The sequence below is a fragment of the Vulpes lagopus genome, chromosome 20 (genome assembly GCF_018345385.1).
Source record: "Vulpes lagopus strain Blue_001 chromosome 20, ASM1834538v1, whole genome shotgun sequence".
In the NCBI taxonomy this organism is placed as follows: domain Eukaryota; kingdom Metazoa; phylum Chordata; class Mammalia; order Carnivora; family Canidae; genus Vulpes; species Vulpes lagopus.
This window is the reverse complement of record NC_054843.1, coordinates 8,699,934-8,723,427: the sequence shown is the minus strand read 5'-3', so window position 1 is coordinate 8,723,427 and position 23,494 is coordinate 8,699,934. Positions and strand designations below refer to the sequence as shown.

The following is a 23,494-nucleotide window of genomic DNA, read 5'->3' as shown; positions in this document are numbered from 1 at the left end:
TTAGGCCAGCACTACACATTTTGGTGATTATAGTTTTGTAGTAAGTTTCGAAATGGAGACATGACTTTGTTGTTCTTCTCAGGATTATTCTGGCTATTTCGGATCCCTTGAAATTCCATATGCATTTTAGGATCAGCTTGTCAATTTCTGCCAACAAACCAAACGGGATTTTGACAGAGATTGCATTGACTCTGTAGATCACTTTGAGGAGTGTTGCTATGGGAACAATATGAAGTCTTCCAAGTCCATGAACACTAGATGTCTTCCATTTATTTAGGAGCATACACATTTTGAGCTAGCTGAAATAATCAACTTGGTCAGTGCAGTTCTCAAGCCATGAGGTATTCTGTTAGACAAGTCTTGTTTCAATATGCCTGAAAAACTTCCAAAAATGTTTAATCGTTTTAACCCACCTTTTAAAATGCAGATCATCAGGTACAGATCAACCCTTCTTGGAGGAGTTGTAAAAGCACTGACTATTCATGCACTCAGTAGCTGTTGTGAGTCCCTACAATGTGCTGGTACTGTCCTAGGTATCGGCACAGCGGAGAGCAAAACCAACACGATTCTCCCCATGTGGGGCCGAGGGGAAAGCTGGACGATAAACAAAATACTCAGGACGGTAGAGAGGGATGTGCAGGAACAGTAAAGAAGGGGACAGTGAGTGTTGGGGAGGCATTGTATTAAGTGAGGTGTTTAACGAAGGCCTTGCTGAGAAGGCACCCTTTCACCAAGTACAGAGGCTTTGGTTTGTCTGAGGCCAGTGAGGTCACAAAGCAAGAGAGGGATGGGGAGAGTATAGGACGCAAGGCCATAGAGGGAAGGTGGGGGGAGGGTATCCAATCTTGTAGGTCCTTTAAACTGGAGTCTGACAGTGGCCACTGAGTTGAGGGCTGGGAGGGGGCGGGCAGTTAGTGGCAGTGCGTGCCCTGAGGACAGCTGAGCCAGTAGCATTGCCTGGCTTAGCATGTTAGACCAGGTTTCAGCTACTCTCTAGAGGGTAGAAAATGGGTGGGGGTCAGGCAAGGCAGAAACAGGGAGGCCATTTAGGAGCTGTTGCTGTAACATAGGTGGGCCAACAGAGAAGGGTTTGAATTTTGAATATATTTCAGAGGTATAACAGAATTTGCTGAGGGATTAGATTTGAGATACAAGAGAAAAAGAGTCAAGTAGGACTTGCAGGCTGTGGGCTTGAGAAGCCAAAGATGCAATGGGGTGGGGGGAGCTGGGGAGGACCCTGCTCCATGGGGTGGGTAGGGAGAACAGGGGTTCACTTTGGGACGGGCTAGTTTGAGGTGTCTGGTAGATGTCCCCATACGATGTCCGTAGACAGTTGGATATGAGTGATACTGAATAAAAGTTTAAAAAACCTTTTTGTGACAGTTGGTATCCAATTCTGTGTAGTGGCACTACTGTGTTTTCTGTGCTCCAGCTTCCTGTTCTGCTATGTATGATTAAGTGATGAATGAACTTGCAAGGCATCAGTGGGTTGCGGTGACACTGTCCATCTTTGCCTCAGCCCTGCTTGTGACAGCGGACATTCCTAGAGAGCGTACTATGTTCTAAGGACTTGACATGCAGTATCTTCTAATTTACCATATCTGGAGATTGGTCTCAGCAACTTCTGCAGGATGAGAACCAGCAAATGCAGAGAGAAGAAAGCTCAAACCCTGGCTGCCTGGCTTCCAAGCCCATGCTCTTGAGCTTTTTCCATGTCCCTATCTGTGCGGCTCACACAAGGGGGCAGAGATACACATTTTTGCTGTCAGGGGCACCATCTTCAGTATCCAAATGAAGCAGGTGCAGTGAGTTAAGATTCATTTTATTAATGAAGTGTAACTAATTTTCCCCATGTCGCATGGCTGCTCAGTGGTTGTTATGGGTTAAAATGTGTCCTCCAGAAAAGATATGTTGATGTCCTAACTCCCAGTATCTCAGAGTGTGGCCTTATTTAGAGATCAGTCTTTTTTCAAATTTATTTTAAAAAAATTTTTTATCCATTTATTCATGAAAGACACAGAGAGGCAGAGGGAGAAGAAGGCTTCCTGCGGGGACCTTGATGTGGGGACCTTGGGATCACGCCCTGAGCCGAAGGCAGATGCTCAACCACTGAGCCATCCGCATCCCAACAGATTGGGTCTTTACAGAGCTAATTGAGTTAAAGTGAAGTTGTTAGGATGCGATGGACCCTGGTCCACACTGGAGTCTTTATGAAATGGGGCAATCTGGGCACAGACACACATGCAGAGAGGGGCGAGGCCGTGTGACAATGCAGGCAGAGATCTGGCTGATGTAATTATAAGGCAAGGAACCAGAGGGATTGCCAGCCAGCCGCCAGAAGCAGGAAGGGCAGTCTGGAGCAGTCTCCCTTGCAGCCCTCAGAAGGAACCGCCCTGCTGACACCTTGATCTTGGACGTCTGGCCTCCAGAATTGAGAGATAGCCCGTCTCTGTTGTTTGAGGTGTCCAGTGTGCGGTGCCACATTACAGCAGTCCTGACAACCTGATACAGTGGTAGGACCAAGATATATGGAAGACCTTGGTGCAGAGGATACAGCCTTGAACACAGTGCTCATAAGGCTTTGTTGGCAGAAGACAATGAGTAAATATGTGGCATCAGATGCTGTGAATGGGAAGGAAAAAGCAAAGCAGGCAAGGCAAGTAGGGTAGCAAGGAAGGAGGGTGTGGTGTTAGTTCAGACCGAGATGGCTCTGATAATGTGACATTTGAGATTGGAGCAGAGAGGCCCGGATGCAGTGAGTGAGCTGGCGGGGAGACCATCTGGGGCATGGGCCTGGGTCCAAGGTACAGCAGGGGGTGGGTGTGGCTGGGGTGGAGAGGTGATAGCAGATGAGGGAGGAGAGGTAGCTGGGGCAGATTACAGGGTCTTTTAATGCAAGGGAGGAGAAGCCATTGAGCAGGGTGACCACGGCCTTACCTGCTGGGAGCATCCCCCTGGCTGATGTGTGGGCTGAGCCTGAGAGCCTGCTGGGGTGGCGGCAGGCAGCTTTTGCAGCCCGATTAGAGTTACTGGAGCAGAGCATTTGGGAAGGTGCTGGATGGAGCAAGCCCCAGTCAGTGTCCACAGTTACTTCTAGGAGACTCTGCATTCAGGGAACCTGATGTGAATAAAGAATTTAAGGCCTTGGCGATGATCAGATTTCTTGGACTCGTACACAGAAATTCAGTGAGTAAGTTAGTGAGCAATTAGTTAAAGATCCTTATAATGCAAATAGAAACACTAGTGTAGGTTAATAGTAAGGACAGGTCAAGATGCTTTCTAATTAAGGTGGGCGACTGCTGGTTGTAAAACATAAACATAGGCAGAACAGAAGGCTCATTTAACTCCACTCTTGGCAAATGAGAGAACCGAGCCCTAAGAGGTCTTGATTTTCAGAGCATCTCTGAAAGTTATAATGGTATGAGTTTCCGAACTTCCAGAATCAGTTTTAGAATTTTATGTATGGGAGAAAAGTTGACTTTTCATGGCTTTCAGGTACAGCAACATGAATAGGGTAATTTTGGCCTAATTGTTTTTCGGAGACCTCAAGCCATCGTCTTTCGCTAGTTATTTTTAGAGAAATTTTAATTAACAAGTACATACTGAGCCCTGACGACCCCAACCACTTGCCAAGCCTAGATTACAACTCTGAGTATGGAAACAAAGGATTGTAGGAACTAATAAATTCTGTACATTTAAAAACCTTATCTTTGAAACTCCTTTTTAAAAAAAATCATGCTGGTCCTAAATGAAGCACCTTTTTTCCACTGCTTTTTTCCAGCACTCTTCTGTTTCACAAAATGGCCAGAAAGCAGGTGACGTGAATAGCAAGAGAAATGAGAGGTGCGGGGTATTGTTAGTTTTAGCTTCTCAAGCCTGAGCACCTCCTGGTTAAAGCAGGGCCTCCTGGTGGCATTGCAGGGTTAGTGCTGTGTTGCTCCAGGAAGAACCTGAACTGTTCTGGTCTGCGTGGAACTGATCAGCTGTGGGACCCCTTCTGCCTGGAAACTCGAGGAGTCTGAGCTGGATCCTGATTCTTACCCTCGCCTGAATCAACACTTTTCTCCGTGAGGCAGTAGGAGTTCAGACAAAGCCTCTTTAGACTGAGGTCTGTATCAGTCGGCTAAGGCTGTCACAGCAAAATCCCACGGACTGGGCGACTTAATGGAAATGAACTTTTGCACAGTTCCAGAGGTTAGAAGTCCAGGATCAAGGTGTCGGTAGTTTTGGTTTCTTCTGAGGCCTCTCTCCTTGGTTTGTAGGCGGCCACTTTCTCCTTGTGTCCCTCGTTGTCTCTCCACCGTGTGTGTCTGTGTCCTAATCTCTCACAAGGACATCAGTCCTACTGGACATCACCTAGACAGTGATATTTTACCTTAACCGCCTTTCCCGAGGCTCTGTCTCCAAACACAATCACATTGTGAGCTACTAGGGGTTAGGGTTTCAACATAGGAATTTTGGGGGATGCAATTTAGCCCATAACAGGATCCGACAGTGAAGTACAGATTGTCTCTCCATGTACCAGTTTTTCCAAAAAGCTCATTTCTGATGGAATCCCAGATGGTTTTCCATCATACCCCTTATGGAACAGTAGGATGTTACTTTTTTTAAACTTATTTTTACTGCCCCACAACATCGTGAAGACCTTCGCTTCTTGCAAGTGCAGTGGTTTGATGTGCGCCAAGATGTTCCGAGTCCCTCAGGGCCACCTTCCTGACTGTCTCAGTCTGTGTGAACTGCTACAACAAAATACCCCAGACTGGGCTTCTGGCTGGATAGCAGGCCTTCCTCTCTCACAGTTCTGGAGGCTGGGAGTCAAGGACAGGGCACCGGCAGATTCAGGGGCTGGTGCAGGCTGCTCCTTGATTCACAGGTGGCCGACTTCCATCGTGTCCTCACATGGTGGAAGGGGCCAGGGAGCTCTGGGAGGTCCCTTTTATAAGGGCACTAATCCCAATCATGAGGGGTCCACCCTCAGGACTTAATTACCACCACCCCCAATGCCATCTCACTGTAGGACATGAGCCTTCAGACTGTAACACCGATGATTTGTGTCCCATCTGACTTCACCTCATAAGCTCTGCACCACTTTCTCATAGGGGCTTTGTTGTGGGGTGTCTTTGAGGGGTGAGGGGTATTGTCCTTCCAGTTGGCCTTTCCCACGGGTCTCCTCATGTCCTCCTCCCCATCCTCTTCCTCCTTCCAGTGAGATGCTCTTTAAGCCACCTCTCCTGATCCCCCTGGACCAGACTCCCTCTGGCCGGTGACCTGGGGCAGGACCCGAGCCCCTCTCACTGTTTATGAATTGCGGCTCTGAGCTATGTGATGCCTGGTTCCTTCTTGTCACCTTACTGTGAGGGGCCGTTCTGTCAGAGTGTGGTACCTCAGTTTGGGGCAGCTGTTTGAGGCCACTTTCCAGCAATCCTTTGCTGCCACCTCTGGCAGTGACCCTGAGGGTAGAAGTTGTCCGGTAGGTGTGGTGTCGGGGCTATATTGGAAAGATGTGGCCTGAATGCCTCTGGAAAGAGGCCAAATGGGAAGGTTGTCTTTGGCAATTACCGATTCTTCACATTGTCAGCAAAATAGAGCTGTTTCTTTGCAGGACAGTGGTAAGCACAAGGCCCGTCTGCTTCTGGCAGTGGGCTGATATTCTTGGTACCAGAAAGTAGAAGGCGTAGCTGATAGAATGTCAGGTAGAGCTCCCAGTGTCCTGTGTGCCAGAGGCTGCCAAGTCCTGTCCTGTGCCAGCCTCCTCCTCTTGGTAGCTGAAGCACTGGGGCTCCGATGGCATTCTTGCTTCTTACCCTATCCCACGCTCTCCGGAAGTTGCGGAGAATCAGCAAGAGTGTCACTGATTTGGGCTTGTGGGAGCTGCCTCACTGTGAGCCGCTCAAACACATGTCCACAGAAGGCTGACACGATCCTTTTGGAAAGAACATTTCTCTGCTGACATCAGAGGGCTGATATATTCTCGATAATTTATAGCTAGAGCAGTGTATGTATTTTGCATGCGAACAGAGGATGTTTTTGCAGTTCTTTGAGACCTCTTGGAGGGGTGGAAATAGGCCAGGTGTGGGCAGGTGAGTTGTTCCTCTGGTAATCTAATGACAAAAGGTCATCTGGGGGGACGAAAAAGCTTGTCTGGCCTAATTGAGTTTATGGATAAGGGAAAGAGCTTGCCACCTGCTTACATTTTATAAATCCTGTCAAGAAAGTTACAAAACTTGGGATCCCTGGGTGGCGCAGCGGTTTAGCGCCTGCCTTTGGCCCAGGGCGCGATCCTGGAGACCCGGGATCGAATGCCGCGTCAGGCTCCCTGCATGGAGCCTGCTTCTCCCTCTGCCTGTGTTTCTGCCTCTCTCTCTCTCTCTCTCTCTCTCTCTCTCTCTCTGTGACTATCATGAATAAATAAATAAAATCTTTAAAAAAAAAAAAAAAGAAAGTTACAAAACTAAAAATTTCATGGCAGGGCACCTAGGTGGCTCAGCTGGTTAAGCGGCTGCCTTCAGGCTCAAGGTATGATCCCAAGGTCCTGGGATCAACCCCTGCATCAGGCTCCTTGCTCAGTGGAAAGCCTGCTGCTTCCTCTCCCGCTGCTGTTCCCCCTGCTTGTGCGCTCATCTCTCTCTTTCTGTCAACTACATAAATCTTAAAAAAAAAAAAAAAAAAAAGAAAGAAAGAAAGAAAAAAGGGATTTCATGATAGGCCATGGTAAGGAAGGTGCTGTGGACTGAATTATGTCTTCTCCATCCCCACCAAACTTGTATGTTGGAGGCCTAACCCTTATCATGACATACCTGGAGATACATCTTCAGTATGTATTTAGGTTAGACGAGGTCATTCATTAGGATGGGGCCTTAATCCAATAGGTTGGTGGCCTTATAAAAAGAGGGAGAGAGGGCAGCCCGGGTGGCTCAGCGGTTTAGTGCCACCTTCAGCCCAGGGTGTGACCCTGGAGACCTGGGATCGAGTCCCACGTCAGGCTCCCTGCATGGAGCCTGCTTCTCCCTCTGCCTGTGTCTCTGCCTCCCTCTGTGTGTGTGTGTGTGTGTGTGTGTGTGTGTGTGTGTGTGTGTCTCATGAATAAATAAATAAAATCTTTTAAAAAAAAAGGGCGGGGAGAGCAAGAGATACCTCTCCCCCTCCTTGCACACAGTGAGAAGGTGACCCTCCACACACCTGGAGGAGAACCGAGTTAGCTGGCTCCTTGGTCTTGGACTTCTAGCCTTTCATCTAGCTGTAAGAAATCAATTTCTGTTTTTTTTGAGCCACCTGGTCTGTGATATTTTGTTACAGCAGCTCAAGCAAACTAATACAGAAGGAATTAAGTTAAACTTGGATGTTTTTCAAAAAAGACAGCTGATTGAACATGGGCGCCTATATTCAAGCTTGTATGTGAGCCAAATACACGCATTCCCATTTATTTACCTTTTTTTAAATGGTCTTTTCCTTTTTCCTTTTCTAAAAAAAATTATAGCTTTACTGACATGCAAAAAACTACATATACTTAAAGTGTATAATTTGATGAGTTTTGACCTGTGTATATCCATGTGAAACCATGACGTGGGCATGTATCTGTTAGCCCTGGAAGTTTCCTTGTATGCCCTCTGTGGTCCCTCCTCTGCACCCTGTCTCCCTGCCCCCAGCTCCAGTCAGCCGCTGATCCACTTTCTATCACTAGAGACAAGTTTGCACTTTCTAAAATTTTATATAAACAGAATCATATGGTATATATCCTTTATTTCCTGGTCTGGCATCTTTCACTCAGCACAGCTGTTTGGAGAGTCACCCAGGTTGTCGTGTAGATTGATAGTTCATTCCTCTTTACTGCTGAGTAGGATGCCATGGATATATACCATTCATTTGTCTATTTTCCTATTAATGGACATTTGGGTTGCTTCCAATAGATATTCATATCACTTTTTTAAAAAAACTGGCAAATCTTTTTCCAAAGTGGTTGTATCACAATTTCATACCTTCCAGTATTGTCCGGGCACTGTAGTTATTCTGTATTCTTTTCAACACTTGGTATGGGCAGTCTTTATTTTAGCCATTTTAGTAGGACTGTACTAGTAGCTCCTTGTGGCTTTTACATTTCCCATTTAAATGACTCCTGGTTAGAGCCTCAGTACGTGATCACTATAAACTTGTGTTACTCTTACAGAAATACAATACAAGGATAACTGTAAGAAACGACACTATTGTTTTAAAGGATTTTATTTTATTTGAGAGAGTGAGTGGGAGAACACGAGCAGGAGGAGGGAGAGGGGGAAGCAGACTCCCTGCTGAGCATTCTGGGGCTCTATCCCAGGACCCTGAGATCATGACCTGAGCTGAAGGCAGACACTTAATCCACTTAGCCACCCAGGCACCCCAAATTTGCACTATTTTATGTTGTATAGAATAGACAAAAAGTGAACGTGACCCCCCTCAGTAGGGGAGTGGCAGTAGGATAAGTCATGCTGTAACAATATGATGACATATGCCACCATCCGAATGAGGTATCCTTGTAGTTACCAGTGTGACAAAGGCTCATGATAAAATAGAGACAAAAAAAGGCTAACTGAACAGTTATATATACAGCTGTAGTCTTGGATTTGGGAGGGAGAATAAAAGAGGGGATTGTATGGAAGGGACGAGGTCTAGAAACCCTCATGCCTGGCCTGGTTTGCTTCCAGTTTTTCCTGGTTCTGAATGAAGCTCCCATGAACATCTTTTTGCACCTGGCTGTTTTTGCCAACATCCATCCCTCGTCAGAGGTAGACTGGCTGTGTTGGTGGGCATAGAGCTAAACCTTTGGACACACGAGTCTGCGTCCTGCTCATCTGTCTGCATTGGTACCAGAGCCTTAGACTGTAGTGCTTTAGAGCAGGTCCATCTGGCAGGACTGGGTTCTCTACACCAACCTAACCCTCTTCTCTTGCAGAATTTTTCTACCGTTGCCAGGTGGTTTTCCTCCAGATGAACTTTAGAATCATTTGTAAAGTGAAATCTTTGGGGGGCTTGACTGGTATTAGGTAACAATTATAGAATGTTTGGGGAAGAAGTGACGTGGTGATGCATTTGGCCCTCCCACGGGGAGTCGTGGTCATTCTCTCCGTTGAGGAAAAAATGTTCACTTTTGTCCCTAGGAACTTAATCATTTTTCTTACACAAGTCTTCCCTGTGTCCTAAATACGGTAGATCGCCTGTACATGTATTTTGCTGTTGTGAATGGGATTATCTCCCACTATATGTTTTAACCGGCCGTGGGTGTACAAAGCAATTAACTTACAGAGTTTGGAAACTAGCCATCTTAGTGAATTTATTTCTAAGTTTTTTTTTGAACCAGTTGTTTTGAGTTTTGTAACTAATTAAGCATACATATCATCAATCGATACTAAATTTGTGGGTTTTCCCTGGCATTTTGCCATACCAGCATTTTGCTGGAACACTAATAATGTTGACACTGGTGGTGTATTAGTGATAACGATGCCAGCTGCTGTAACAAAGCCCTCCAAAGCCTAAGGACCACCAATAAGATAGAAGTTTCTCGCTCCTTTATCAGTTCAGCATGGTGTTCCAGACTGGGCCGCTCTCTTCCACATGGTTATTCTAGAGACTCAAGCCTGGGACTCTGCCATCTTTAACACATGGCTTCCAGAATTGCTCTGTTCGCTGTCGTTCTGTTCCACGAGAAGGGGGAAGAGCATTTAGGAGCACGCACAGAACTTAACGGCGCACATTACCTCCATGCATCTCGTTAAGGCAGAAAAATATTCTCTGGGTGGAGCAGCCAGAGAATTCTGTTCTGGTGGCCCAGCTACAGGAAGAGAAACAGGGAGCATGATTAGGGTGAACGTGGCAATCCCTACCCCCGCCTGGCATGCACTGATTTTGGAGAGGGTACCTCCTCTTTCACGGTTATCTCAGCCCTGTGGGCCCAGCAGATTTCTGTCTCTCAGACACCAGTTTGGTCTTTATTTATTAACTTAAATGACTTCGTATCTTTAAAGGTAACTTTTTTTTTTTTTTTTAAGATTTTATTTATTTATTCATGAGAGAGAGAGAGAAAGAGGAAGAAGCAGGCTCCATGTAGGGAGCCCGATGTGGGACTCGATCCTGGGTCTCCAGGATCACGCCCTGGGCCGAAGGCAGGTGCCCAACCACTGAGCCACCCAGGGATTCCCTGACTTCGTATCTTTATGGAGCCAGAACGTAAGCCAGTTCATTACCTGATCAGTTCGTAAAGTGTTGGGTTGCTTTTCTCAGGGCCACACAATTCTGTCTTAACTTTTTCCCGTGTTCTTGGTGATCGTGGTCCTTAAACTGATTCTGCCAACGCCCGAGATACACCTCAGAAGTAAGTTGCTGGCAGGTACACTAATTCAGATGTGTGGAACAAGGAAGGAACACAGAGCATAGGAGTTCACATTCAGGCTCACCCCCAACTTCTGAGATCGAGACACATGTACTAGTGGTCTACCCAGCTCTTCACGCTCTGCCGTCTTGTCAGAGGAATCCAGTTACGTCTAGGGATCAGGTGGCAAAGCAACTGCAGGGTGGTAGCTCCCATCGCTCAGCCTCAGCAGTAAGCGTTATTGTTCTAGGACTTCTCCCTAGTAATTCTGTTTTCCTTGACAGGGATTGACTCAGACATAGGCATGTGACCTTCTCTGACCTATGAGATGGGGCCAGCTGGCTTCTGGAAAGGGTTTCCTCTAATACAGAGAGGCAGGAAAGGAACAAACGCTTGACTTTTTTTGTTCCTCTGCTTAATTGTGGGAGAATTTAGTGGCCTGATGTGTAGCAGACATCTGAGGCCACAGCAGGAAAAAGCTGAGGATAAGTCAACTCACCATGAGAAGCATGTAAGCATGGAAAGGTTCGCGTCCTTTTAAGATGTCACTGAGCCCTCAGATTAGCCAAATAGAGGAATATGCTCCCCCAGACCAGTTTCTTGGCATCAGCACTATTGACCTTGTGTGGTGGGGCAAGGGGTGCTGTCCTGTGCATTATAGGACATTTATCAACACCTTGGCCTTTGTCTACCAGAGGCCAGTAGCACATCCCACCCCCATTATAACAGCCAGAGGTGCCTCCAGACATTGTCAGGTGTCCCTAGGGGCAGAACTGTCCCGGTTTGAGAACCACTGCTCTAGACTTTTGATTGTGAGGTGATCCATTTCTTCATTTAGAGTTGTAGAGTTGGGTATGCTACACTTTACGGCCCAATGTTTGGTAACCGAGTCTGCAACGTCCGACCATCCTAAACCCACAGGAACCCGTTTCCTCTGTGGGCAGAAGCAGGCACGGTTGTTTCTCAACAGTAAAGGCATTTGTGTGTCCTTAAAAGATGTGGAATGTAAAAAAAAAAAAAAAAAAAAAGATGCGGAATGTCCCATGCTGATGGGGGCCCTCACCTCTGCATTAGCATGGTTCTGGCTGGAATGAAGGTATGAAGGTGCATACAGAGACTCTACAGAGGATTTTGTCTCTCTGGCCTCACTGGCTTCGCCCTCAGTGCACGAGCCCCATTATGTGTCTGAGGAGGTAAAGTTCCTTCAGCATCGTGTGTTCAGCCTCTTGGTTCTGAGTGTTCCAGGCAGTTTTATAGCTGTTGGGTTTTGGGGAGCAGAGCCCACTTGGGCTTGAATGGTGCGCCGGTCACAATTCCCGGATGCCTTCTAGCAGCCTCCTTCCTCCCATCACCGAGAGCTTATTCTTTAACTGCCACCTGCTTCTATGCAGATGGTTTATCACAGGGACCAGGAAGCAAAAGAAGAGCATAGAGAAGGGGAACCCCAGGTGGGATTCAGATCAGATTGAACAGGCAGGGGACGCCTGGGTGACTCAGTCGGTTGAGCGTCTGCCTTCAGCTCAGGTCATGGTCCCAGGGTCCTGGGATCGAGCCCCAAGTCGGGCTCCCTGCTCAGTGGAGAGAGTGTGCTTCTCCCTCTCCCTCTGCCCCTTCTCCCGCTGGTGTGCTCTCTCTCATTCTCTCTCTCTCTCTCAAATAGGTAAAACCTTAAAAAAGAAAAAGTTTGAACAGGCAGCATAGCATTGGAGAGACATGTTCTTCACATCCCAACCGCAACTCTGAGTTACAATTCCTTTTTTTTTTTTCTTTTAAAGATTTTATTTATTCATGAAAGACAGAGAGGGAGAGAGAGGCAGGGACACAGGCAGAGGGAGAAGCAGGCTCCAGGCAGGGAGCACAACGTGGGACTCGATCCCGGGACTCCAGGATCACGCCCTGGGCCGAAGGCAGGCGGTCAACAGCTGAGCCACCCGGGCGTCCCTGAAGTACATTCCTTGCTGCACATGCAGATCACACGATCTCCGCTCCAGCGCCCTGCGGTGCCCGAGGCCCTGTGGGTTGGCAGAACCAGAGCACTGGGGAGGACGTGTCCAAGCTCCACTCGGCCACTCTGAGCCCATTTTGCTTGACATTGAGGATTGGGAAGTGCCGCCCCGGGGATCCTGAGAAACCTCTGTGCGGGAGGAGATAACATTTAGTCTCACTTGAGCGTGCCAGTTCTGTTCTTCTGGGTGTGAATTTTAGAGACTATTGAGTTCCTCCAGTCGAACTTTTGGGAACTGAAGCCTGTTTGGGATTGGCGATGAGACTCTTCCCCCATGATACTCTTGCTGCTTTTCTGGCTCTGACTTTAACAAGTTGGTTTCCGTATAATAGGCTTTTGGTTGGTTTATTAAATGTATCATTTGTATGTGGATTAAAAAAAAACGTTTAAAGAGCAGAAAAGGATTTGTGTTCAGACAGCGAGTCACTTAGTATTTTAATGGTATGCTTGCTTTTATTAGATCTTCTGGTTTGTGGTTACAAATTCTTAAGTATTTTAGTATCCTCTGCATCACGTATGTGTCATTGTTTAGTCCTGACGGCTTGTTTGCCCCACGTGTTCATTTCCTTTCATGTGGCTCACTCTCCGCCTCCGCTGCCTTGCCCTCCTGCCACCCTTGTCCATCATTCCATCCCCTTGGCTCCTCGCCTCCAAGACAGAGTGATTCCCCATAAGTGAGCCCCCTTATGAGCTCGTCATTCATTGTTTTTCAAGTCTGTCCTCCTCCAGAGGTGCCCTGCCACCCCTTTTACTGGTGAGGATGCTGAGGGAAGAAGCTCAGGCTTGCTTGAGGCTTGGTCAGGGGTCAGCGTACCGTGCTTCAGCTCAGAGCCCACGTGCACGTGCACGGCTGGGGGGTGGGGGGCTTGGGACCTGCCCTGCTGTGGGAAAAGAATAAGATGCGAGTCTGGAAACGTGAAAGGCATGACAGCCAGCCATCCCAAGTTTCCCTGTGGGAAGACAGGGGAAATTGCTCTTAGTGGTGAGGGGGAGTGGTTTCTACAATCTAGATGTTGCAATAAACTCACAAGCGGAAAAATAAAGAGCAACATCTGGACATGTGTGTTGCCACTTGCCTTCTAGGAGGTGGCAATGCCTCTGCTGTGTTGTGGTTTGGCTTTTGTGTTTGGAGAGAGGGAGGGAGAGAATCCGAAGCGGACTCCACTGCCCAGCGCAGGTCCCGACAACAGGGCTCGATCTCACGACCCTGAGCTCATGACCTGAGCCTAAATCAAGAGTTTTCTGACCCAGTATGGAGGTTCCCACGTCCTCTCCGCTGAGACTCTAGGGTGGACCGATGCTTGTGTCACACGTGTACAGATGTGTGCATTCCTTGTTAAGCCTGCTGCCCTGGGGGAGTCGGAACAAGGAACATCTGGAACATCTTAGCTCCTTTTGAGTCCCGCCTGCACGACCAGGTCCCTGTGCTTCAGGACCTTGTGCCAGGCTGGCCCGCTAAGGAAGGGTGGTGCTCCGACCGGGCCCAGGTCAGCTGGCTCCGAGCCTGGGCTCTGCATCACATGTCCCCTGCCCTGGCCTCACTTTCTCATGAGTTAGACCAGCAAAGCCTCCCCTCCACGGCAGAGCCGACTCGGGCTCAGCTGAGAAAAATGAGTTTCCAAGACTGCCCCGCCGAGGCGTGGGCCCAGGCCTTGTGGTATCCGGGCCATGGTTCCCGGGGGTGCGTGGTCAGTGGCAGCTGCAGGTCGGCCTGCCTGCTGTGCGCCGCCCTGGCCGGGCCTGCGGTAGCCACTGCCTTGGCCATCAGGCCGCGCCTCGTAAAGCCTCCCCTAGCATGTGTGCTCAGCCTCTGCTTGTGCTCCTCGCGGGCAGCATGGTATTTGCTCGGAAAGCTTAAGTTAATATTAGCTGCAGCAATAAGATAAAACCAGTGCAAAGGGAATAAAAATAATCCTAAGACATTTTAAAAAGGAAGCAGTGTGTTCCAACGCGTCTCTACCCCCAGTGGACGGGGAGTTCAGCAGAGATTGCTGCTGTGGCCTGCTAGGAGCTCGCTGTCTTGCGAGCTGAGGTCGTGGGGTGTGGGTGTCGCAAGCCAAGAGTTGACTACTCACTCGGGGTCACCGCTCTGCAGGTTGGCCCCAGGCGGTCAGCTGATGCGTCAGTGCAGCGCAGTCGTGTTTCAATCCGTGACCTTTCTAAGAAGGAAGCTCTTCGTTTACAGAGGGGTTGTGCCCGTGTCACTCCCCAGTCAAACAACAGCTGACTTTGTTGGTTCTCTGAAACCCCAGCTCCCTGTCGTGGCTGTTAGGGACCAATCATTTCTCCACTTGTCTCTTGCCATCCTCCCCCGCCCTGCTCCCAAGCTGGCCCTGTGGCCGAGTCACTGCCATTTCAGCCAAGGCATGACAGTCTTTGCCATCTCCACCTTCCGTACGTGGCCTACTTTAGTGTGGGACGCTCTGGCCAATCTGTTCTTACTCCGTGTCTGTCCTGTTTTCCTTCTGTGTGAAGGGCACCGTTGGTGTACCTTGGCAAGTATTTAATGACTATTCAAGCTTGTGCCACTTGGCCAGCCTCACTCGCTGCACAGCTTCGTTTTTGCGGCAGGTAACGAGCATCCTTTTAAAGATGACCAACTTCCAGGAAGAGGACCTGCTGGTATTTTACCATTTGCTCCATGCGAGACCTGCTTTTAAATTGGCTTGCTTGTGTTGCTCTGTAGATGAGCACTGGCATCCTGAGGTCAGTGTTATCGTGGTGAAGAGCAGGTTTGGGCGATCTCCCTTAGGAACTTTCTAAAACCGAATATAAGTTACCCCCTATCCATATTGTTAAATCACCCTTAACATTTTTTTTTTTTTTTTAGTTATGGTAAAACACACTTAACACACAATTTACCTGCACCATTTTTTAAGTGTACTAAATTACCTTTTGAGTCCATGGTCTGCCCTTTTGGAATCTTTAATCCTGTTTCTTACACAAAACCCTTCTGAATTGTGCTGAGAGTGCTAGAGAACATCAGGCTGCCAGATAGCGTGATGCCAGAATAAAATAAAGTGCAGCGCAGACATTGTCTTGGGTGGAACAAAGTGAGACACTTCCTGGTCTTCATTAATGAGGCGTGGATGTGGCTCAAACCTTTCTTTTTCAAACTTACGTTTTGTACATTTTTCATTATTTTATTTTAAGGTCAGCCTGCTGAGCTGATGCATACAATGAGGTCCAAAATATTACATCTTGATTGTAGCTCAAGGAATGTTTTTCAAAATAGTGTAGCTTTTAAGGAAAACAAGGAAGGAAGGTTTATTTCTGGTTTAATCGTAGCTCTTCCTTTCTGTTTAGCACTTTTCAAAGTGATTTTGAAAACATGGCCATTTTTTCCTTCCAGATTCATGAGTTTCCTTGAGTTATTTAGTCTATAGCTGAAGAACATTTCTCATCTTTGTTTTTTAACAAATGTTTCTCATCATTTTTATTCAGTGTTTATCATGTGTGTTGTATATATAACATAAATATATATATATATTTCATAGACTGTGTTTGTATATATCTCTCTGTGCATCTATTAAGCTTACTTGGGTTTCTAGTGTCCTGAAAAACACAACCCAAATAATGAAAGTTCCCTGGAAATCCTCACTGGGCTTTCCCTGCTGGAGAAGCACAGTGCCTGGATAGAGGCTGGCCTTCCCTAACCCACACCAGGGTTCCAGTCTCGGCAGCTCTCAAATACCCAGGAGGAAATCTGGAGTTTTTTTTTTTTGTTTTTTTTTATGATAGTCACAGAGAGAGAGAGAGAGAGGCAGAGACACAGGCAGAGGGAGAAGCAGGCTCCATGCACTGGGAGCCCAACGTGGGATTCGATCCCAGGTCTCCAGGATCGCGCCCTGGGCCAAAGGCAGGCACTAAACCGCTGCGCCACCCAGGGATCCCGGAAATCTGGAGTTTTGAAGTGCTAGAAGGTGGACTCAGTTCAGGTGGCTATTTAATTAAGGCTTAAAAACTCACACTCAGAAGCACCTGGGTGGCTCAGTGGTTTAAGCTTCTGACTCTTGGTTTCAGCTCAGGTCATGATCTCATGGTGGTGAGATCAAGCTGCATGTCAGGCCCCACGCTGGTTGGGGAATCTATTTGGGATTCCCTCCCCCTCCTTCTCCCCCCTCCCCACCACCCCTGCTCGCTTATGAGTGTGTGTGCACTCTCTCTCTCTCTCTCTAAAAGAAAAGGGGGAAAAAAGCCTCACACTCAAGAGAGGTTGGACCGAGTCCCTGGGTCCCTTCAGGATTTATTAAAAGGAGTCCCTTTGTTCGCTGGTAAGGAAAGAGTTTTCAGTTTGTTCAACATATAGACGTCACTCGGGAGTTCATGGTTCTTGGCAGCTGAGCTGCAGGAGCAGTTGGATGAAACACAGCATTGGCTTCTTTTGTCTTTTTGGGTGATCAAATATATATAAAATTTACCATTTTAACTGTTTACGAGTGTACTGTTCAGTGGTATTCAGCGTGTTTACCTTGTACAACCAGCACCACCATCCAAAACTGAGACCGGTTCTATGAGACATGGGCTGCCCTTTCCCCTCCCCCGCCTCCCAGGTCCCCCACCCCCACCGTTCCATTTCCCCGTGTCTGTCACTTTGACAACACTAGGGACCTCATGGAAGTGGAGTCAGTGTTCATCCTTTTGCATCTGGCTCATTGCACTGAGTGCAGTCTTCGGGGTTCATCCATGTAGCGTGCCTCAGGATTTCCTTCCTTGCTAAGGCTGAGTACTGGTCTACTGTGTAGACCACATTTTATTGATGCATTCATTGACATCTGGGTTGTTTTCACGTTTTGGCTATTGTGAATAGGGCTGCAATGAACAGAGGTGTGCAGATACCTCTTTGAATCCTTGCTCTCAGTTCCTCTGCACATGTGCTCAGAAGTGGAATTGCTGGATCATATAGTAATTTGGTAAACAAGTTAAACATTTAATCTTTTTTTTTAAGATTCTTTTTTTTTTTTTTTTTTAAGTAAACTCTCCACCCAATGTGAGGCTTAAACTTAACGACCCCATGATCAACAGCCCCATGCTCTATCGACTGAGCCGGCCAGGTACCCCTGATCTTTTGAGGAGCCACCCTACTGTTTGCCCGGAAATGGCACCAGTTTACATTCCCACCAGCAGTGCACAGCACTCAGTTTTGAAACCTCCTAGGCCCAGGCTCTTCTAAATAGAACATTTTCTTTTTCAAAAAGCAGTGACAGCCATGGGCATCTGGCTTACTCTGAGAGAGGATGGCACAGAAGGCCTCCAATTTCCTCCTGAGAAGTGTTTTTCAGATCCTAAAAGTGGGCTGGCCACATGAGCCAAGCACTTCCTTAGTGCAGGGGTGCCTGAGTTGCCAGCTCCCAGGTAGCAGAGCTCCCAAGTCAGAGGTGGCCGACTCAAGAAATCCCCCATGGCTGGACCACCGCCCTGAGCTCTGAGTCTTTAGCAGCCAAAGTGGGGGAATGAATCACTGGAGGACTCCTTCCCTTTTAAGTCTACCCTGAAAACATGGAGATGGTCACAGCCATGCATTAACCCCCAGTGAGACTAAAGATAAAGTCTTACAGAGGGAGAATTTAGGGGAACCAGCGTGGGGACCTTCCTGGTGGCCTTTACCACTGACCAGAGGCAACTGGCTCTTCCTTCACTAGCCCCACCCCGGAGTCTCTGCACACAGGGGAGGGGGATGGTGAGGGAGCAGACCACTGTTTCCTTAATGGCACCAAGAGTTGGCTTATGTTCCCCTTCTGGCATGTTTGTGAGATACTACTTATTACTACTCACCCAGAAGGTGTGTTTATTTTTTAGAAGATTTTTCTTTATTTATTTTTGAGAAAGAGAGAGTGCACGCTCACATGAACAGGAGGGAGGGAGAGGGAGAAGCAGGGTCAACCACTGAGCCACCCAGGGGTCCCTTGTGCTTCATTTTCAATCTGTCATTATAATAATGACACTGTGCCAGACATTGTGCTATCTCCTCTTTGCATGGGGTGTCTCATTTGATGTGTGCAACTTTGTGAGGTGCCATGATCTCCATTTTTCTAGATGAAACCATAGCCAGAAAGTTTAAAGAGTTTGCCCAACAAGCAGACGGTGGAACTGGCATGCCAGGCTCTCAACCCCAACCTCCCATATTAGACCAGGATTATAATAATTCAGTATTGTTTTTTTTAGCCTAGCCTCAGTGTAGAAGCACCTGTTAAGTGCCAGGCTCTGTGCAAAGTGGGTTAGCACAAATGCTGTGACCTAGGCACGATTTCAGCCCTGTGATTAGTGATGAAAATGATGCAGAAGGGTTGACTCTCCTAACTGCTCTAAGGAGCTGGCTGGCAAAGTCTGGCCACATCCTGACTCTAGGTGAGGAACTTAACTTGATTCCCCATCTCTGGGTGGCTCTGCTCTGCTCCTGAACTTGTGTGTTTGATCTAACTTGACAGTCCAGTGGGTGAAAAGAACGGTATTGTCTTGTAGTCCTAATCTACACTTTTCTTTTTTTTTCTTTTTCTTTCTTTTTTTTTTAATCTACATTTTTCTTACCAGGAAGGACAAGCACCTTCTCATTTTTCTAAGTACTATCTGTTTATATCTTTTGTTTTTGCTGAATTTTCAGATCCGACAGCTTCCTTTATCTCTAGGTACCTCAGCGGCACTGAGTCCCTCCCTGTCTCAGACATACGTGTTTGCATGGATTGACACGGACAGCATCCAGTGACCGACCCATTCCCTGTTTACTTGTCACGGCCTCAGCTCTTGGTTATGTTTCTTTTCCTATGTCTTTTTTTTTTTTTTTTTTTTTTTTTTTATTTATGATAGTCACACACAGAGAGAGAGAGAGGCAGAGACACAGGCAGAGGGAGAAGCAGGCTCCATGCACTGGGAGCCCAACGTGGGACTCGATCCCGGGTCTCCAGGATCGCGCCCTGGGCCAAAGGCAGGCACTAAACCGCTGTGCCACCCAGGGATCCCCCTATGTCTTTTTTCAAATTAAATCAAGTCACACATTTAAATGAGATAGAAATAGCAAGCAGCCTCATTCATTTGGAATGGGTGGTTGTGGTTCACTGTGATTCCGTGTATGTGGGAAGGGGTTTATCAGTCAGGATAGTGAGGGTTATGACACGGTAACAAACAGTCCCTCGTCTCAGCGAGTCATACACAGTTGAGTTCTGCCTCACTGGGTCAGCACACGGTTTCTGCTCTGTAATTTCTCAGGCAGCCAGGCTGGGAGAAGGCGTCAGCTCAGCCCACATCTCCATGATCTTAGAGTCAAGAAGAGAGAACCCAACATGCTTTGAGTTGGCTTTTAAAGCCTGTGCCTGCATGACACGTATCACCCCACTCATCCCACTGGCCCGAGTAAGTCATACGGCCACACCTGGGGTCAAAAGGGCAGAGGAATGGGATTCCGAACATCCACAGCCCAAGGAAGGCAAACACCATTGGGTCCCAGATAACCACCATGGGGGGTGCCCCATCTTTTCCACCTCAAACAGCAGAAGTCCTTAGAATACACTGAGCAGCACAGACATGCTGACTTAAAAAAAAAAAACAAATGGTTGAAGGCATCTGGGTGGCTCAGTTGGCTAAGTGTCTGACTTTGGTTTGGATCATGATCCCAGCCTCCTAGGACGGAGCCCCGCATTGGGCTCCCTGCTCAGCGGGGAGCCTGCTTCTCCCTCTCCCCCTGCCTCTCCCCTCATTCTCGCTCTCTCTGTCTTCAAATAAATAAAATCTTAGAAGAAAAAGGAAACACAAGTGCTTAATCCCGACAAAAAAGATGGCTACAGGTGAAGACAGAGGCCCTCTTTCCTGCTCTTGAATCTCGTTATCAATGAGCCGGTTGGGATCCCTGGGTGGCGCAGCGGTTTGGCGCCTGCCTTTGGCCCAGGGCGCGATCCTGGAGACCCGGGATCGAATCCCACGTCGGGCTCCTGGTGCATGGAGCCTGCTTCTCCCTCTGCCTGTGTCTCTGCCTCTCTCTCTCTCTCTGTGACTATCATTAAAAAAAAAAAAAAAAAAAAATGAGCCGGTCAAGTCGCAGACATGGTTTTCTAGAAGCCGAGTCTTCAGGACTGGCTGGGAGTTGATACTTGTTGAAGCCGAGTGATGGTTGTATGGCTGTTCCAACTGTTTTTCTATGTTTTTTTAAAATGTCCATAATAAAATACAGCTTCCTGTGCATTTGGCACATTCATTTCCTCTCCGCCAAAGCTGTCCCACTTTGTTCTTATCCCCTTACAGCATGTGTTTCAAGTTACCTCAGGATTTGTTTTTTGACAGAAGAACATTTAAAAAAAAATATTTTGGGGGCCCCGGGGTGGCTCAGTTGGTTAAATGTCTGACTCTTGACTTTGGCTCAGGTCATGCTCTCAGGGTGATGAGATCAAGCCCCGCAGTGGGCTCCATGCTTGGTGAAGAGTCTGCTGGGGACTCTCCCTCTCCCCCTCCCCCCTGCTAACTTTCATGCACTCACACTCTCTCTCAGTCTGTCAAATAAATTAAAATCTTTAAAAAAATATTTTGTTGGTTTCCCTTTGTTTTAAAATATCAGACATTTACATACAATGTTTTAAGGTGTTTCTTGATGACCTCTAGTTACATGGGGGTGTTTTTGAGACATGGGTTTATTGAATTGGAGAGTTCAGTTAGACTACAGGCTTATGATGAAAAATATTATTTTCCTTCCTTTCCCTTTACCTCCTGCATAACCTCAGTGTATGTTTTAGGGGCAGGATCATTTTCCTTGTTTATAAAAAGAAAGCTGTCACGGCCCTAAGACCATATGGTCCAGGGGCCAGCAGTTGGGAGACAGAGATAGAATGCAGTTGGCATCACACACGTCTTATGACATTCTTCCAGAATGCCTGCTTTGTTTTAGGCTCTGTGCAGAGTGCTGCTGAAAACCGCAGAGAGGAAGACAACAGACCCGGCCCTCAGAGAGTTGCTCACCGCCTAAGGCAGCCCCGGAGCAGATAATCATTAGAACAGTGTTGTATTGGTGACAGATGGGATGGACACATGGGACCCAGCGCAGGAGTAACTGAACTTGGGGCACCCTGCTGGGGATGGGGGGACATTCCACCTCCACGAGAGGGGATGCTAAGTCTCCTGCGGGGAAGGAGGTTGGGGCAGAGAGAGTGCGCAGGCAGGAATCACAACTGGATCTGTGTTGCTACAGAGTTTGAAGCTGATGAATCAAGAGATGGGGCGGGGGAGGGGGGCAAAGCAGGCAGGACTCATGCTATAGAGGCCTTTGAGTGGCTTTTTAAGAAGCGTGGACTTCACCCCGTAGGCTTTGAGCAAATATTTGTGGATCATTCCATAATGACAGACACTTTGTGTTCTAAGATTGAGTCATGAGGACCCACCCAGACGCAGCAGTGTGCCAGTGGTCACTCGAGGCTGTGCAGGGCGGCAGCGATCCGCTCACACTCCTGACCGTGTTTCTCAAGTACCCCCAGTACCCGGCCTGCTTGAGCGCAGGCGAGGCCTGTGTCTGGCTGGCAGAGGCCTGGCTCAGGAATCCTGTTGTTGCACCCCAGCAGGGTTGGGCCTTTCTCCAGTGGGATGTGGGTCCCTCCCAGCGGGATCACCACTGCTAAAGATTCCAGGACTCGTGGCCTAGAGGTGTGCCCCCCTCCCCCTGCATTTCTTCTGGGGTAACCCCTCGCTCACAGCTACCTGGCTATGAGAATGATGGGGATAATTCAGACCTCCTCTTTTTGCTGGGCAGATTCCAAGGGCCTCCCCAGCACACAGGCAAGGGTCCTCCTAGGGATGAGGGTCGCGTCCCCTGATACAGTCCACGTTCTGTTTGGACTCGTGTGTGCACAGGAGCCCTCACTGGTATCCAGGTTCCCACGTGTGACTGGTCTGTTGGTGACAGTGTCCCCTGCTCTTGATTCTGATGCCTGCCTCATCTCCAGCCTTGCCAGGGGCTTCACTGGTACCCGTGTCCCTGGAGCCTGGCTCGTGGCCCCCCTGGTGTTCCCTACACAGGCCCTCTGTCTTCGGTTGGCGTTTGCCGGAGTCTTCCTGGCTGCGGGTGACTTACTTGGCATTGTAAATGTCCATACCTTCTTCCTCATGTTTTTCCTCCTGTTTTCTAGGCCCTCCAGAGTAACCTGAGGTATTCCTTATTGCCAAGACGGCTCATTATCAGCAAGAGGTTAGCTCAGTGCCTGCATCCTGCTTTGCCCAGCGGTGTGCACCTAAAAGCCCTAGAAACCTATGAGATTATCTTCAAAATTGTGGGGACCAAATGGCTGGCCAAGGATTTGTTCCTATACAGGTATAGTAGCCTCCCTGTCACGTTACTGTCTTATTACCTGAACAACCAGGATTTCAGTTCGCAAGATTAGAAGATGACAAACAAGCAAAATAGGGGGTGGTGGGCAACAGTTCATCGTACACACAACAGCAGGACATAACCAGCGGTCACCTCTGGAGCGCAGCACCCAGGCCTTTCTTTGAGCGTGTTCTAAGTAGGACCGTGTCATACCTACTGTCTATCTAGATGCCTGCTCTGGGCCGAACAGTATGTTGTGACTGTTGTGGCACCAGCAAGCGTCTACAACCCCAGTGTAAATGGCAGGCTGGCTGTTCTTGAAAACTCCTTTTAGCTGGGTGATTGTTCCAGACTTCTGATTCGGTGTCTCATTTATCCCCTCTCTCTCACAGCTGTGGGTTGTTTCCTCTTCTGGCGAACGCGGCGATGTCGGTGAGGCCCGTGCTGCTCGGCCTGTATGAGAAGTACTTCCTCCCGCTGCAGAAGCTGCTCCTGCCCAGTCTCCAGGCCTTCATCGTGGGCCTGCTGCCCGGCCTGGAGGAGGGCTCTGAGATCTATGACAGGTGGGTCTCGTCCGGTGCTGATGGCTGTGCTGCTTGAGTGTGACGCCACTGCTTTGGGAAGCAGGCCAGGAGGTACAGAGGTCTGTGTGGCAGGGAATGATGCTTGACGTTGCTGTGCTGGTCTCCACTTGACCAAATACCGTGTCCTCCTCGGAATTGTCTCCAGTGAGTCAGAAAGTGAGAAGGTTTCCCAGAGGCCCACAGTCAGCGAGTGGCAGAGCTGGGATCCTAAGGCACGTAGGTCAGATTCTGAAGTCTTCCTTCTTCCCATTACACTAGGCTGCTTGCAGAGCCGTGCTTTATTTATG

General features: G+C 48.2%; 1 protein-coding gene across 3 annotated transcripts in view; it reads left to right on the top strand.

Moving 5' to 3' along the window:
• The window catches only part of DOP1B (DOP1 leucine zipper like protein B), a 107,470-nt gene that overhangs the window by 9,402 nt on the left and 74,574 nt on the right, over window positions 1-23,494 (top strand). For all 3 annotated transcript variants that reach the window (XM_041735027.1, XM_041735025.1, XM_041735026.1), the window contains exons 3-4: window positions 22,445-22,626; window positions 23,016-23,186. In XM_041735027.1, coding sequence (XP_041590961.1) covers window positions 22,445-22,626; window positions 23,016-23,186 — 353 coding nt within the window. The remainder of the gene's footprint in view (window positions 1-22,444; window positions 22,627-23,015; window positions 23,187-23,494) is intronic.